This window comes from Chaetodon auriga, chromosome 14 (assembly GCF_051107435.1).
Source record: "Chaetodon auriga isolate fChaAug3 chromosome 14, fChaAug3.hap1, whole genome shotgun sequence".
NCBI lineage: Eukaryota > Metazoa > Chordata > Actinopteri > Chaetodontiformes > Chaetodontidae > Chaetodon > Chaetodon auriga.
In genome coordinates, this window is record NC_135087.1 from 1,177,501 (window position 1) to 1,195,343 (window position 17,843).

The following is a 17,843-nucleotide window of genomic DNA, read 5'->3' on the forward strand; positions in this document are numbered from 1 at the left end:
ACACCCCACCTGTCACCACAGCACGTCATGGTGTTCTCCCAGTGACCAGTACGTCAGGTGATGCACACGTTCTGGGCTGCAGGTAGACCTCCCTGATTGGCTCTCAGGCAGAACAGGAGCTTTGTTTAAAACGCTTCAAGGCGTCTCTCAATCTGCAGCGTCTCCTCTACCATCTCAACGGTCTGTTGCAATACTGAGTACAGATAAGAGTACAGCTCTAACACACACACACACACACACACACACACACACACACACACACACACACACACACACACACTTTACCTCAGACTGAGTACAGTTACACTGCAGTCACGTGAGTCAGTGACGTGTCTCTCCACGTCCTCGTCTTCCTTTGGGTCAAACATCTCTGAAGCTCACAGCGTCCAGAACAGACGGTTCTGAAGCGTCGTCTGGTGAGACTGGAGGAGGAGAAGGAGGAGAAGGAGGAGGAGGAGGAGAAGGAGGAGAAGAAGGAGGAGGAGGAGACGGAGGAGGAGGAGGAGCAGCAGCGCACATTCACACGGCACACAGCGGCTTCAGCTCCACGAGACACTGTGGTCCAACAGTTTCCGGGACGTGGTGACGGCTGGACTCTCAGACCTCGGAGGACGACAGCGTGTCACCGGCTGGTCACAGAGCAGCGCACCGGGTCAGTTACTTTCCCGCTCGTGTCCGGACGTTTCCCCTCACGTCTCTCCCGCCGCTAGCATTAGCAAGCTGCTTGAACTCTGCGTTGTGTTGCTGCTTTAGATGTTTTATCAAATGTTGTTAAAGGAGCTACTTCTCACCCTCCTCTTGACAATTAGCAGAGTTTGCAGTCTGCTCTACTTTTGTCATCGCTCGTCATCGATTATCCTAAAATATCGCAGCGCTGCTGTAAATTAGCATCGGAGGAGTTCTGTGATTACAATCAAAGTTTATCCACAAACAGGAAGGAAAGAGGAAGAAAGAAAAGGACAGAAGAAGAAGAAGAAATCAGAATTAAAAGGCAGAAAACTGACAGCTAACTGGGGGCGAGATGGCTGAATGTGTCAAACAGAAGAAATGATGCAATCTGGTAACAAATTCGAGAGAAGTTTTTATTATGAATATGGCACCTGTAAGATGGTCAAAACCGGGTTACAGAAAGACAACCATGTATGTGACATGTTCCTCTGAACGGATGAGAACCTAGTAAACTTATAAAAGAACAACTGCTATAAAAATGAAGTATGTACATTTTCGGATTTGCAGCATTATTCATGGTAAATGAACTCAAAAAGATGTCTTTCCAAAATAATAATAATAATAATAATAATAATAATAATAATAATAAAAAATAAGCCAGGCACTCAAAGTTAGCATCAGTTAGTCGTGTGTTTTTCCCTCTTCTGCGAGGAAAAAAATCCAAACAAAAAATAGAAATGTACCATAGTTTTCTCTTTTTTAATATTTTAATTTGTTTGTATTTAGAATTTTATAACACTGTTAACATTGATAATAAGAGATTCCCTCTCTCCCGTATTTCAGCTACTTGGCACCAAGTTCCTCATAAAAGAATCTGTATAATTGTACAAGAAATAGTTAAAAACACAGACACAGTTTCTTCACAGGTAAATGAAGTGATTTTTCAATATTTGTAATTCTTAAACACTATGTATTTTTGACAGCAGCTGTGATTAAGGTTTTTACGTTTTTAAAATCACCAGCAAAGTTTTCATTTTTCGACATAAAACACAGAAAAAACATTGAAACAGCTTGGACCGGCTGTTTGGTTTTTGTTACATGTGGGTGTATTTCCTGGTTTCATCTGAGTTATGTGCCCCCCCAGCCCCCCCCCCCCCCCCCCCCCCGCCTTCCCCTTTTTGTACCAAATGGGGCCCTGCCATTCGTTTGCGCCCCGCCCCCCGCTTTCACGCAAAACCGCCAAAAGTAGAAAACGCTAAAATCCAGAGGAGCGCGGAAACAAAATGCTCCTGAAACGACTGAATTTAACATTCAACCACGAGCGAGCCACCGACCGGCCGACGGATCGAGTGGCTCGCGTCACATTCCTCTCATCGAACACAAAAATAAATAAATCCATCGTCAGATTTCAGAAGCTGTTTGCTCTTGTTTCTCGTTGTTTTACGTGTTAGTCGCAGTAACAAGACATTGATTCTTCACAGAAAGCACAGACGCCACAGATTGTTTTCCTGATGTGAGGGGGGACCGGAGGCCCGGGCGGGCTCCACCGTACAGACTTCACTCTTCCGACGGGCCTCCATCACGTCCCCGTTTGGGCTCGACAGACTTAAAAAAACAAAACAACGAAAACACAAAAACCGCCGGACCGAAAAGCAAAAACAGAACGAGGGATCGATCACGTGAAACGCATCGGACGAACTCACTACACATGCAGTTCAGTTTTCCAAAACACCTATAAAAATAGATTTATAGTGCGAAATATTTTTTTCTTCTTTTAATTTCTTTAGAAATCTTTAAAACCGTTTTTTTTTTTTATTACGTGTCCTGAAATAGTTCTGTGATTTTTTTCTCCCCCCTTGAACCACGCGTACAACTTTGTTTGTCCCGTGAGAGAAGTTTGCGCAGGAAGTCAACAAGTTCGGTGGGAACCAATGAAATACACCCAATGCACACAAGACGCCCCAAGGGACTCTGGGAAATGTTTCACAACTGAGGCTTTTGTGGTTTTTCCAGGACTACGTCTAAAATGCTACTTTAGGCTTTTCCTCGTCATAATTTAATTCTATATAGTGTAAATATTTATTAGTTATTCAATACTTTGTACGCAAGAGCCGGAAACTGCGATTCCCAGAATTCCTTAGCGGCAAAAACATGGCTCCATAAACCTTTGAGCTAGTTAAAGAATCTTTTCATCTCTGAGAGAAAGGACAGCAAGATAAAGAGGTTTGTATAAGACTACACAACAGCAAAAAGCAACAGCAGAGAGAGAGAAGGATTAGAAAAGGGAACAGAAAAAGAGGTTTTACAAAGACAAAAAGGAAGCAGCCGAAGAAAAGGTGGACTCCACAAACTTCTTTTGTTTTTTGCAAAGGCCACCGAACACGAAATTCCACAAACCTCCACTGGTTTCACTAAGACTGCAGATAGAGGGAGACGGAGGAGGAGGCGGGCCGAGAGGGAGAGGGGGCCGTCCCTCGCCCCGCGGACCCCGCCGCTCTCGCTCTAAGCCCCGCCCCCGCCGCCCCTCCCCCACACTAGAGAGAGCACAGAGAAGACAAAGGACAAAAACAGCTACAGTAGCTCAGTATATACTGCATATAGTCAACACACACAGAGAGAGAAGTCGCCATGAAAGACTTTGACAGCCAGTGACACTAAACACATCGTAACACGTTTTTACGGCTTAATCACACTGGGTAATAAGGATGACGGGATGGCAAAGACGGGGCTGTCAACCTCAAAAACATGGATGTCGTGACAGTTTTTTACCGTTTTAATTATTACTTGTTCTCATCTTTTTTTTCTCTTTATACCAAAAAAGTAGAAGAAAGGAAAGTACAAATGAACGAGGATCACAGTGCTTTGAAAACACCAAACTTGTGAGATTAACATTTCTTTTTTTGGCAACGGAGGCTGGGGAAGAAAAACACGGAACAGAAGAACAACGACAAAAGACGATATTTGTTTAAAGGAATGTGATTTTTTTCTCTTCCTCAAAAAAATTCTCTTTTTTTTGTAGTTATTGGATTGATTGTTTGATAGACTGATTGATTAAAATGCATGTCTTTATTACAATCTCCTTTTTGATATGTGGTTTTTATCACAGGGTCCGGCGATGAGATGGAAGAGAGTGGATTGATTAGGAAAACCTTGTGGAGGTGATTCTGGTTTAGGAAGAAGAAGAGGAGGAGGAGGAGGAGGAGCAGGAGGAGGAGGAGGAGGAGGAGGAGGCCAAAAATGAGGGAAAAGAGTTGTAGTAGTACAAAATAAAGCAAACAGTGATCAAACAGGAGCCGGTCGAGGTTTTCAACATTCATTTTTCAAGTTAGTGACACTAGTGTATTAGCCTCAGTCTCACTGAGAATTAACAGTGATTAAGTTAGAAAATAATAATAATAATAATAATAATAATCATAAAAAACTATGTAGCCTAAATTCAACCAATCGACTCCATGTTGACGTGCGGAGCCGCCCCTCGCGGCCCAATCACATCAAGTGTTTTTCAGACAAACGAAGGAGGGACGTGTGGAGGGAGACATGGTGCTGATTTAGAGGTTCTAAGGTTCTTGCTGTGTTTCTGACTTTCCTGAAGGTCAGATGAGAAAAAAAACGTTAAAATTGTTCCCCCTCCAAAAGCAAAAAACACGATCAGTCTGTCAACGAGCTGTGGGTTCGTTTACAGCACCCACATCAGCCAGCTGAATCAGGGTTACTGGACGGTCGGTAGCACCATGAATCTGCAGATCGACAGGTAGAGATGTGGACGGAGAGATTAGAGATCAGGTAGAGCCGAAGGTCGGAGAGAGAACGACAGGCTGAGATGGGAGGAGATGTCGAGGAGGTTATGTTTGGTGCGAGACCTGTAGGTAAACTCCTGGGATAAAAGAGGAAGTAGTAACATTCGATAATTCACAGGTCATTACCCGGCTGAAATTGCTTTTTTTGTTTTTCTTCTTAATGCTTGATTCGTAAGTTAAATCTGAGCTAGAATATTTTATAAAAAAAGGAAGGAATGAAAGAAAAACAGCATTAATTCTCTAAACTATTCCCTCAATCGAGAAACGTCCTCAAAAACCTTTTTTCAAAAGATTATTATCTCTGAGACCTTTGTCGAGAGCTCCCTCCGCTCGGGTTAAAAACGGTCTTTTCAAGCCTTGATCACATCAAGATGCACACAGAGGAGCGTCACGTGGTTTTCTGTCCGTTACAAATCCCTGTACCGTCCTCCTTTAAATACACACAATCAGCATCTTCATAAAGACGCAACAGAAACAAGTCAAATAATAAAAATTATCCCCGTCAGGCTCCAGCGGAGTCCTCAGGCAATATGAATTCTCTGTAGGCAAAAAGGAATTCTTTACAAGAAAGAATCGTCTGTTTTTTTGTTAATTTGTTCGAGAAAAACGTTGCTGATCGCAAGAAACAGGAGCAGAGAGAGAGCGGAGGAGAAGAGGATGAGGAGGAGAGAGAAAACAGATAGAAAAGGGGGACATGTCTGAGGGTCATTCATGTCTATTACACAAGCTCAGTTGCTCAGATTCAAAGTGCTAGAGTACATCTGCCGTCCGTTCCTGTCCTTTCTCCCCTCTCGGAAACACAGTGCTGTGTTGATAAAAGATAGTAAGTAAATAGTCTTTCATTTTTTTACTAGTGAGCAGTCTTTTACTTTGACACAGTTGTTGATTCCAGAAACACAGTAATACGGTCTTGAGCGTTTTGCGTTAATCCTCCTTCCTCTCCAGAGTCGTCTGCGTGGTGTGGATCCCGTTGCTGTACACCGGGAACGGTAGCGTCGAGAAAAGTCCCTCCGCCGTGGTGAAGACGTTGGCCGTCGCTGGCATCTGGCCTCCCAGGGCGCCGTTCGCGCCCGTGGCGGCCGGGGAGCCGACGAAGGGGCCGGCGGCCGCCGCCGCCGACATGTTGAGCCTGTGGACGTGGTGGTAGAGCATCTCCATGGGCGTCTTCGGGTCCAGGCCGAACCCCGAGCTGTCGACAAAGTTCATGGCAGCGTTGGGGAGGAGGTTGCCTTGCGCCATCGCCAGGGTGACGTCCGCCGGTGCGTACCTGATGGTCCCGGTGGTGTAGACCCGCGGAGCCGTCGTGTTGGTGGAGGCCAGAGTCCCTGTGACTCTGTGGACCAACGGGAGCACCACGTTACCGGCCTGCAGGCGCTGTAGCGCCTCCAGATCACCAGAGTACAGCAGTGAGGAGGAGGAGGTTGATGAGGACGAGGAGGATGAGGAAGAGGAAGAAGAGGAGGTGGTGGGAGTGCCTTGTTGCTTGTCCCGTGGGGAGGCGGAGAGAGGAGGGGACAGGGGGTCAGCAGAGGAGGCGCTGGAGGGAGGGGCTAAACTCGCAGCACTGGAAGCGGAGGACGGGGCAGAGCTTCCATTGTAAGGAGGCTTCCTCACTCCTCCTGCTCCTCCCTCGGTTCCGGGAGGGGTGAGGACGGAGTCGGGAATGGCTACCTGCAGAGAGCCTCCCTGGGGTGAGGGGAAGGTCTCGTGGCTCCCCGGGGGGGCCGGCTTGGAGGTCATGCTGTACGGAGACTCGTTCCTGGAGATCTCTCGGTTGGGCGGGTAGTTCCAGATGCTGCTGTCGTTGTCAAAGTTGATCGGTTCTGCCATCTCCGTCTTGATCTTCAGGACTGACGACGTCGCACCTGTGCTGTTTGGGGAGCCGGAGGAGGTGAGGAGGTGGGAGGAGCTGGCGGACGTGGGCTGGGAGGGGTCAACCAGCGGTGTGGTGTCTCCCATAGCAACGGGGCTGGGCGTGGTTGAGGAGAGACGGAGCCTCCTGCTTCGGGATCCGTCCCATTTCTGAACTTTCCTCCTCTTCCGCCTCTTCTGGAGTTTGCTCCTGGCACTGGCACCGTCACAATCTTGCACTCCTCCGTCCTCTTCCTCGTCGTCGTCCTCATCCTCCTCTTCCTCCTCCTCCTCTGATGAAGAAGTTTGCGAGTTCTGCAGCTGTACTTCTTCTCCTTCTCCGTAGTGCTCCACTTTAATATGAAGCCCGCTCAGATTACCCAGTCCTCCGATGGCGCCCAGTCCCCCTAACCCTCCCAGTCCCGCTAACCGCCCCAGCCTTCCTCCTCCACCTCCCCCTCCCCCTCCTCCTCCCGCTGCCTCCTCCTGTTCCTCCACCTCTCCATCTGAAGGTTCCAGACTGTCGTCGCTGTCCTGGCTCTCGGGGTTACTCGAGCTGTCTCCTTCTTCCTGACGCTTCATTTCCTGTTCAGAGGAGCAATGTGGTTGGCCGGGCTGCTGCTGACGCTTACTGTCTGTCTCCGGGTCCTCGCTGCGTTCTGATTGGTGACCTGGCTTCCCCTCGGACTTGGCGTTCTCATTGTCTGTTGAGAAAAGAGGTAAGTAGGTTAAAAATCCAGGAATCTAAACATTCTAACACAACTCGTGGCTCTCGAAGTGTTTTCAGATGTGAAGCCTCAGAGGATTCACGTCACGTCGAGCTTTGGTCCAGACAGACGCTCATGTTGTCCTCAGGTTGAATTCTAATGACTTCAGCGATCTTTACTTTTGATCTACCACCATGAACATTTTAAATTTGTCCAGCGCTTTGCTTTACGACTAAAAACCTGTAAATGTTTCCCTTCAGCCTCTGCTGTGCTTTGTGTTTAGCGCTAATCAGCGTATGTTAGCATGCTAAACTAACGAGCATGTTAGCATCGCCTGTTAGCATGCTGAGGTCAGTCTTTAGCTCAAAGTACCAAAATATTTCTTGCACACCAATGAAAACGTTGTCCTGAGGTCAGGTGGTCTCCAGAACTGTTTGGGTTTATCCTCTTGGAATCATGAATATTAGCACATTTTGTTGTTAGCACACAGCTCAAATTATTCCAAAGACATGACGTCCACAGGCTCCCGGAGACGCGTCTCCACCCGCGAACAGATTCAGGATTCAGTCGGGGTGTCTGAACCCTCTCGCGGCGACTCCCAGGTGTTGATCCTTTTATTTTCCGACAGGATTTCCATGTGTCGCGCTGTGTTGTGGATGCACTGATGTGTGTTCAGTATCTGTAGCTGCTGCTGTTCAGGCATGTTGGCTCTGTCCAGCCCATTACACACACAACACACACACACCTCAAACCCTGCCAGCGCACACCGAGGCCAGCGGCTGCCCAGCTGGCAGCGCTCCGGCTCCCTCGTGGCACCTGAAATGTCGACTCAATTGCTTAGTCTGGGGAAAACCTTGCATCTCCATTAAGTGTGCTTTCCAAGCAAAACAGATTTATTCTCGGGCCGGGACGGAAAATGGATCCGCAGCTTTAAGTGTTTCCCAGCGAGGTTTGGTTTATTGACAAAACTTATGAAATGCCACATACTGATTACCTTTGTCTGTCCTGGTGTCTCCACAGTCCACCAAACCTCCTCATGGTGGAGAACACCGGACAACAAGGGTCTCCATATTTGGTTTTCTAGTGAGTATTTGGGGTGTTTGTGACGTTCCTTTGTCAAATTAGGTCAGTTTTTACATGAACATCATCCATATTGTGCTGTATCGCACTAATAAATAAGAGAGAGGTCGAAGGGCAGACATCTCATTTTAGGACACGGTGAGCCTGAACACCTCGGGCCTGTTGGAGCTCGGCTGAAGCTGGACTCCTCCTGCAGCAGCTGGCATCGGTTTACAGCCGACAGCGAGCCAAAATCATTCTCCTCCAGCAAGAATAACAGCTGGCACTGATTCTCATCATGCCAACACAGGCTGCAGGACTTGATAATATTATGCTGAAGGTGGAGGCAACGCATTGGTTTAAATTTAACTCTGCTGGCAGCCTGTGAGCTTTGTCTTCTTCAGAATTGGCTGCTTGAAATGTTGGTGACACACAGAAAGTTAATCCTTGATTTGTGTTTCTGGGTCTGAATTCAGATGTCAGAGTTTTTAAGATCTCATTTATTTTCTGTTTAATCACATCAGCTTCTGCTGTTAATATGTTTCCAGTCAAATGTTATTAATCTTAAAAACAGCTCAAAAAGCTTGTTTTGAATGAATGAGGTCGAACTGAAACATCTGATTTACGTCTTTTTATCACGTTTGAACCTTTTCTCACACAGTCAGTCACCTGCAGACTTCCCCTTCGCTGGAGGCTGAATTAGACAAAGTCAGCGCCTCATTTCTCGTCAAAAACGTCTCATATTTTCGTGGATTTCATGGCTGAAATGACGCCGTCGCTGGCAGATGTTATCGGCTGTATGTTACATATGTTAGCTCTGCCACGTGAGGCGCATTCATCTTCTTCTTCTTCTTCTTCTTTGCTAAAGAGGTCACAGAAGTCGCCAAATCTCGTGAGAGAGCCACTGCGTTGGCGTCGCCTCCATCTTTGGCCTCCACAGACACGAGCGTGGAGCAGCAGCAGCACGTCGCGGCGTTTCGCTGTCAAATGTGGGATTCTGTTGCCGTTTGTTTCGGCGCATCTTTCGGAGGAGCTGAAAGGAGGTGCTGCTTTGTGGCCTCTTTCATGTTGCCGTGTGAAGTTTGGAGGCGTTTTGCGGCGCTCTGCTGAGTTATGTGCGTTTCATGTCATTTGGTGGCAGTTTGCAGCGCTGCCAGCGAGCGCTCGGTCCCTGCAGCTGTTGGCGTTCATCACCATCCAGCCTGGCACAGACGGCACACTGGCACCAACTGATAACATATCTTTGGCTTCTCTTATTCAGGCTGCATCTCGCACTGCTGGTTATTATACTGCGAACACTCGAGGTGCTTGTAAGGACTCGTGCAGGTTTAATCAGACTAATATATGAAAAATGAAAATACTGGAAAACTTCCACGATATTCTGCTTGTGACTCATATTTTCACACTTCAGCCTTTCAGTTAATCGCTCCTCCACCCTTCCTTGGTTTCTTCCTTCTTTCCTTTCCTACCTACCAGAGTTTTCTTTGGACTCGGACTCAGAGTCGGAGGTTTCGGAGGACTCGGAGGTTTTCTCGGGCAGGTTGGGCAGCTGGGCGATGTCCATGGGCGTGTCTTTATACTCTGGATTACTGTGAAAAAACACACAAAGACGCTTTTTGTTTCAGCTGCTGACAAAAAAAAAATGAAAAAAAGCTGAAGCTTTCAAATGAAAGCTTTAAATAAAAGGGTTAAATTCAACATAAAGTACTGTTTTACACCAAAGAGTCATTCCCACTTCATACATTGATTCATTCATTCATTGGTTGCATGTATGCAATCATTCATTCGTTCATTCATTCATTCATCCATCACTGTTTCTTCATTAAGAAAGACGAAGTTTGGGAACTCTAATGACACTGTTATCGAGTTGACCTCTGACCTCAGGACGTAGTTGACCCAGATGATGTTCTTCTCGTTGGCGTTCTTGGCGTTGATGGAGATGGTGGCACTGGACTGGATCCAGATGTAACCGCCGTTCTTCTGGATCCACCGGTAGTACTTAGTCACACACTGACCCTTATTCATCACTGAGAGACAGACAGAGGGACAGACAGAGACAGAGACAGAGACAGAGAGAGGAGTTTTGTTATGTTATGGCAGATTCCGTTTGATATTCCGAGCAGCTCCAAACGACTGGACATCGCACTGATCGAGCAGCTCGTTCGTCAGGAGACAGAAAAGAGGACGGGATGAGATGGACAGAGGACGAGAGACAGCAGGAGAGAGAGAGAGAGAGGGGAGAGAGAGAGAGAGAGAGAGAGAGAGAGAGAGAGGCAGTCATCAGATGTCATGTGACAGCTGGCTGAGAGCTGCTCTGCTGCTGCCGTCATTAATCAGACCAACACACACTGCCAGCCGTGAGTGAGTGTGAGTGTGTGTGTGTGTGTGTGTGTGTGCGTGTGTGTGTGTGTCTCTCTGTTCAAGTTTCTGTGTGTGTCTGAGAGATAACACACTCCTCAACATGCACTTCATAATACGATGTTTCCGAATGCTTCGATGCTTCGTGCTAACAAGTTGAACAACATGCTAACTTTTACAGTCTAAAAGTTAGCATGTTAGCGCGCTAGCTGAAGACCAACTAACGCAGACATCTTTGTTTTTGTGGGATTCCTGGTGAGCGGCGACGGGTCAATGAGTTTAATCTTTAGCTGCTATCAGTGCAGGAGAAGATCATGGCTGGATTTCTGGGCTCCGTCTCTGATGTCCAGGATTACAGATGCTAACAAAATGTGTTGCCTGACACGGCGTGTGAGCCACACAGCACGTTAGCTAATCAGCTAACTGTGGTTAACACCGCTGTGCAGCTGTTTCCATCTGTCAAAACTTTCCTGTTGCTTTTGTCTTTGATGTAGCATGTTAGCTAGCATCGTCCCAAACGTCCTCATCTCTGTCTGGCTGTGTCCTGTCTGTCTTCAGAGGTAAAGGTGAAGACCTTCTGACGAAGACAGACATCATGAGGTGAGATAGAAAACAGGCTGAAATAAAGTGGTTCTGCCATTTGAAAAGAAATGTTTTTATATAAATACCCCCCCCCCCCCCCCACACACTCTGATCGTTTCTCTCATCACTGAAATGACGACTTTCACCTTTTGCTCATTGAACTTCAGTCCAGGCTGATTCCATCATGCAGCTGCAGTACCTGCCGCTCTCCACCAGATAGCGCTGTGTCGCTGTGACAGGACCCCACGGCGTCCGGAGGTGGCAACCCCTCCTCCGCCCCCCACCCCTGCTCCGCCCTGCGACGGCACGCAGGCAATAAATTTGGCTAAATTAACCACTAAATGGTTATCTCAAGCAATATGTATTGGCATTAATCAGGAGCCGCTCAAACAGAAACAGTCGGACGCGAAGCGAGGGCCACTAAATTCATATCCCACTCCTCCATTTAATTATGGACACAAATAGGTTTTTCCAGCACAGAGAAGAAAGAGAGAAAGGAGAAGGTGATTTATACAAAAAGAAGGCCAGTAATTAAAAACTATTAGAAACTAATAGCATTGTTTAAGACGACATCCCCAGGGCCGCTGTAATTGACTTTGGTCGGGGGGGGGGGGGGGGGGGGGAGAGAGAGAGGAGGAGAGAGAGGGAGGGAGAGAGAGAAAGAGGGGAGAGAGAGAGGAGAGAGAGAGTGAGAAAGAGGGGAGAGAGAGAGAGAAGAGAGAGAGAGAAAGAGGAGAGAGAGGGAGGGGGAGAGAGAGAGAGGGAGGGAGAGAGGAGAGAGGGGGAGAGACAGAGAGAGAGAAAGAGAAGAGAGAGAGGAGAGAAAGAGAAGAGAGAGAGGAGAGAGAGGAGAGGGGGGAGAGAGAGAGAAAGAGAAGAGAGAGAGGAGAGAGAGGAGAGAGGGGGGAGAGAGAGAGAAAGAGGGGAGAGAGAGAGAGAAAGAGAAGAGAGAGAGGAGAGAGGGGGGAGAGAGAGAGATGGAGGGGAAAATAACTTGTTTGCATGTTAAGGCAGAGATGGTGAGATCACGTCACCTTGAATGTGACCTTGCTTTGTTTGTACGGCAGAGTAAATAACGACACAATGAATGCACACACACACACACACACACACACACACACACACACACACACACACACACACACACACACACACACAGTGCTGCCTGTTCAGATGACTGCAGGTCCTCAGAGAGCAGCTCAGTGTATCAGCATGTCCAATGGAGGAGGACACACACACACACACACACACACACACACAGACTGTGCTGTACAGAATGCTGTCTCTCTGTCTGTCGTGTGAGACTAAACTGTCTCCAGAACATGAAGACATTCAAATTTCAGTCCTCATGAGGACCAATCATCAGCTGACACGGGGCTTCTGGGTAATCCTGATTTGAGAGCTTTTATTCAGTAACAGACGAAATCTGACCACAGCAGTTCAGCCAGTCAGCAACTGTGTCTCACACTGATCTGAGTCGTGGACAACCGAACCCTGTGGTCCACCGGTGTCTCTCAAGTTAGAACAGATCCACGTCCTTCGTTCTGCTGTCTCATTGGTCAAAACCACAGTCAGCTGTGATCAGTGCGGTCCAGGAGGCGCCGAGCTCAGCACAGCAGAGCGCCGGCCTCTCACCTGGAGGACGGTCGCCTCAGAGCCGCCAGGTGGACGCCGGGGCGGAGGCGGAGCTTCTGAAGCGCTGTACGAACAGCAGCTTTCAGGTGTCGTGTTGACGTGCGCCTCCTCAGACTGAGGACGTCAGAGGTCAACGTCTGACGTCCGTCTCAGTGAGCGGACGACGAGCACGCGAAGCTGCAGATGAATGAAAAACCTGCTGACTGGACTCCAGTCTCAGATCACAGCCGTCTCCGTCCTCAGCCTCCTTTTCGTCCATCTTTCCGTCTGTTTGCAGGTGAGCTTTGTGTTCGCCCTCCTCTCTTACTCCTCCATTAAATCAGCCACTCTCTGATCGCCCACTAATGAAGGAGAGGAGAGGAAGAGAGGGAGAGAGAGAGGGAGAGGGAGAGCGCTGGAGGCTCGCCCGAGGCTGCAGGAGAGACCGATAGATTAAAGGAGCTCTATTCCCTTTTAAAGCCTCTCCACCTCACTTCTTTCTCTGAGCCTCCTCCGTCACTCTCTCTCTCTCTCTTTCAGTCAATGTCACTCTCTCATTGTCTTTCTTTCTGTTTGTCTCCTTTTTATACTCCTCTCATTGCTTCGTTCACTCCATCTTCCCCCTTAATCTTCCGGATTTCCTCTTTAGTCTCATCTACCTTTCTGATTACCTTTATCCCATTTACCCCGAGTGTGTGTGTGTGTGTGTGTGTGTGTGTGTGTGTGTGTGTGTGTGTGTGTGTGTGTGTCACATTAACGTACAGGTAATTTACTGCTGTGAAATTGCGTTATGGAAACGTCCTTTCTGTCTGTCAGGAGATGGAGGGATGGAGACCTTCTGTTTGGTGAAAGAGAGAAAGTGTGTGTGTGTGTGTGTGTGTGTGTGTGTGTAGACCGCCGCTCTGTCGCCCTCTGCTGGTGCGCTGCAGAACAGCTTGAAGACGTTGAAGTTAAAGTAGTGGATTCAGCGGCGTCGACTGTCTCGTCGTGTGGACGCTGACAGTCGGCGCCGTCACCTGACCTGAAGGCAAACGTGGTGCGTCTCAGGCCAAAGTCAGCAGTGTGTGATAACCTCAAGGGGGCGCTATGATGGGACATGACGAGTGGCGTCAGGTGAAGGCATCCTTTAGTATGGATAAGATAACCGGACACTGCGTTCCAAGATGGCGGCTCGTTTATACCACTGACAGCCGCTCAAAGGGAGGATTCTTCATTCAGGCTAACTTTAGCATTTAGCAGCTAAAGGCTTTCTGCTGATTCCTGCAGACACGAGCGACAGGGCTGCTCACAGCCAGTCTTGCTAACTAGGCATAGTATCATTTATACTGTAACTTGGTAATCAGAGATTAGCTTGTTAGCATCAGTGCTAGCTCGGCTAGCCCCGCTGATCATGTGACCCTGGTCTTGAATGTTGGAGCGGTTTTCCGAGGACTGAAAGACTAAAGTCTGGAAGCTTCACATGAGATTTGTCTGCTGCCACCTGATTGGTGGGACGTCTCAACCTGACATGAGGAGGCGGAGCTAAGCGACCTGCAGACATCTGATGACAGAGTGGGTCAGACCAGCTCCAGGTGTCGGCAGGAATATAACATTCATGTTTTCATGAGTGTAGAATCACCTTAGAATGAGTCTGCATGTTTCTACAGCAGCCCAGAAGGGACAAACCAAACACGTGTGTGTGTGTGTGTGTGTGTGTGTGTGTGTGTGTGTGTGTGTGTGTCATTGAAGTTCTCCATGTTTCTCGTTCATCCCAAAAGGCTTTTTTTTTTTTGGTGTGTGTTTTACTAACGTACCTGTGAGGATAGTTTCACAGGTGTGTGTGTGTGTGTGTGTGTGTGTGTGTGTGTGTGTGTGTGTGTGTTTCGTCTGCACACAGATAAAAAATGCCTTTCAGTGTGTGTGTGGATTCATTAAAGGCAGAGTCAGTCCAGAGAGACGAGCTCTGCTAAAACGCCTGCAGGCTTAAATCCACCGAGCTTTCGCTTCTGCGCTGCTCTCTCGCTCGCTCTCGCTCTCTTTTACGCCCATGCTTTTGAATGTCTCTCTACCCTCTCTCTCCAAACCATCTCGTCCTCTCTCCTGTCGTCCTCTCTGTCGGCCTCTTTCCTGTCTCTGCGTGTCCAAATGTCTCTTTTTCCTCCCACTCTGTTGGTATTTTTGTCCTCTCTTTAAAGAAGTGAGTATCTCGTCTTTTTGGGACTGAGACAGTGTCCCTCGTGTCCTCCTTTGACTCCCTCCTCTCTGGCAGAGAAGGAGAAAATCTCTCCTCCTCTTCTTTTTGTGAGAACGATGCATCTTCCTCTATCGTGTCCTCTCGTTTTCACAGTTTCACTCGATAATATTTCGACTTTCTTCCTCCTCTGTTGATATTTGATGTTCATAATCTCCAAAACTTTGGACCCAAGTAACCAAGTACATATACTCAACTACTTCAGAGGTAAATACTGCACTTTTTACTTCAATAAATGAGTGAATTTTCACGTATTAGAAGTATTTTTGAATGAAAAGCTCTTTTTAAGTCAAAGTAAATATAAACACTTATTTATTTATTGTAAACTTTATTTTATCTTCTGCCGTGTTTGAATGTTCGGTGTGAACTGACTGAACTGTGTCTGTAGCCGTCCGTCCGTCCGTCCGTCCGTCCGTTTCCTGTTTACACAACATGACAAACCTGAAAACAAAGCAGCATCAGCCCGAACACACAGCACTGGGTCTGATCTGAGCTCAGCCTGATTCAGGTCCTGGATCAGGTCTCCAGTGGACACGTGGACAGATCTAAGTCGTCTTTCTGACAAACTGATCAGCAGAGAGAAAAAGATCCTGTGTTCTGTGATGGGACACAAACTGGGATCGACCATTAGCTTTACTGGTTTTTTTCTGTAACTTTCCCTCCATTGTTTCTCTCCTGACAGAGTCCCATGCTTTTATTGTGAAAGAATAACGTGCACCTCCTGTCGTCTGTCATCAACTCAAACCTGGACTTACTTTCCTAATGAAGATGAATATTCTCTCTCTCTCTTCCTCCTTTCCTCTCTGCCTCTGTGTAAAACCACATCCTCTCCCTCCTCCTCCTCCTCTTCTGTTCTTCGTCTCTCTCTCTCTTCTCCAGCTCAAACTGGATTTTCTGGTCTCTCTCTCTCTGTGAAACGATGGTGTTTTCTCTTCCCGCCTCTTTCTTTCATTCCTTACAGAGAAGAAGAGTCACACATCTTCCTCTTCACCTCCTTTTCTGTCTGTAAATCACTCGCTCTCTGTCTTTCTCTGAGAAAAGACGAATCTCTCTCTTCTTGTCTTCGCCTCCTCCTCAGCCGGTAAATCACTCGCTCCCTTCCTTTGTGAGAAGACGAGCTCGCCCTCGATCCCTCTCCCCCCCCCCCCCCCTCTCTCTTTCTCCCCCTCTCTCTCTCCCTCTCTCTCTCTCTCTCTCTCGCCCTCGATTCCTCTCTCTCTCTCTCCCCCCCCCCTCTCCCTCTCTCTCTCTCTCTCCCCCTCACCCTCTCTCTCTCTCTCCCTCACCCTCTCTCTCCCTCTCTCTCCCCCTCACCCTCTCTCTCTCTCCCCCCCCCCCCTCTCTCTCTCCCTCTCTCTCTCGCCCTCGATCCCTCTCTCTCTCTCTCTCTCCCCCTCACCCCCCTCACCCCCCCCCCCCCCCCCTCTGTTCTCGGAGTGGAAACGAGGACAGATTGACTTTGAGATCTGACCCGGTTAAGACCGGCTGTCAGCAGGTAATGATAGAGACTTAGAGAGCGACGCCTCTTCACAGAGAGGGATCACGCCTCGTCCTCCACTTAAAAAGAAGCCTTTTAAAATTTAGATCCCTGTTGAGAGAACAGGCTATCCCTCTAAAATACACCTTGATCGATTCCCTAACTATCCGACTCCTGCAGCAGCGGGAGAACCGAGAGCAGACGTGGAAATAAATCCCACCAAAAAAAATCAGCTGCAACGACTTTTTCTGCTCAACTCTGCAGGAAATCTTTGACAAACAGGCTTATTCTGAGACAGATTTTATGTTTTTAAGCAGAAATTCAAAGGAAATGCCACGTCCTGGTTCAGTCAGGAACGTTTTTAGGAAACTTTTCCTGCAGGCTGACCTCGGGAAGCCGCTCCTGATGCTGGTTTCTGGGCTCAGAGGTGTCCTGAGGTCGGACCGATGGACCGATGGACCGATGAGCCGCTGATGGTCAAACACGAGCCTTAAGTGTCTCTTTGTAACCTTCAATCACACAGTTTGACAGGACGACTCCGTGCTGTCGTCTCCTCATATGTGAAAGCTGTTTCAGTTCAGGAGGAAAGAATCTCAACTCCATGAGTCAGGAGCAGGATGTCCAGAGGTTTCAAACCGGTCCGACACAAACCTCCAGAGTCTAACCAAAACACACACTGCCTGTCCAACCCATCACTGTCCAAACCCAAACCGGACTCGTCAGCGTCCAATTAGGCAGAAAGCTTCAGCGCGTTTGCTAAAACAGGTGAGAGTCATTAGACGGCTGCTCTGAAATCAGCTGCCACACAATCAGCGGCGAGTTCACCAAGCCACCGAATTAAAGCGCCGGCAGAAAGGCCGATTTCAGAACAATCTGACTGTGCTCCATTTGACGGCGAGCACCTCGGCGGCCCGCAGCCATCCATTTCTGAAAGCCCCCCTTTCAGAGAGGAAATTAATTTTGAAAGAGGAAGAATAAAACGAGCGGCCGAGGTGACTGAAGGTGCTGTATTAGACCACGCTCGACTAAAACCGAGTCATTTACAGCGCTGGCTGCCGGCTCGCCTCCCTGACCTCCCATCCTCTCACAGACACAGAGGAATAATCTGCCTCCGCATTTCACTTCCTTTTTTCCGTGTTTTACACATCCTAACCTCCCCCCTCCTCGCTCCGCCTGACCCCGCCGGGCCGCCGTAGAGTCACTTCCTGATTGCCGCTGTGGATGTTCAGAGCTCAGGAAGTTTTGGAGACGATAATTGAAAAAGTTTGAGGGAGCTCGCTGCTTTCTGTTCTGTGTGGCGAGGTGTGTGACACGTCTTCATTTCCGCTGTTTGAAACGTTCACCAGGTGTGTTTACAGGTACACGAAGCCTCGCTGAAACATGAATCCTCAGAGCTTTTGTGTGAGGAAACAAAAACCAACATACTGTATATTTCTGTTTGTGAACGCAGCTCGAAGGTCGGACACCCTGAAGACACCCAGAGACGGACCTTCAGGACA

General features: G+C 48.2%; 1 protein-coding gene across 1 annotated transcript in view; it reads right to left on the reverse strand.

The window, feature by feature from the left end:
• Window positions 1-1,068: 1,068 nt before the first annotated feature.
• Window positions 1,069-17,843, reverse strand: part of npas3 (neuronal PAS domain protein 3) — a 250,336-nt gene continuing 233,561 nt past the window's right edge. Inside the window, exons 10-12 of the mRNA XM_076748704.1 lie at window positions 9,963-10,110; window positions 9,557-9,672; window positions 1,069-7,021 (exon numbers count right to left, since the gene is read on the reverse strand). Coding sequence (XP_076604819.1) covers window positions 5,391-7,021; window positions 9,557-9,672; window positions 9,963-10,110 — 1,895 coding nt within the window. The 3' untranslated portion in view covers window positions 1,069-5,390. The remainder of the gene's footprint in view (window positions 7,022-9,556; window positions 9,673-9,962; window positions 10,111-17,843) is intronic.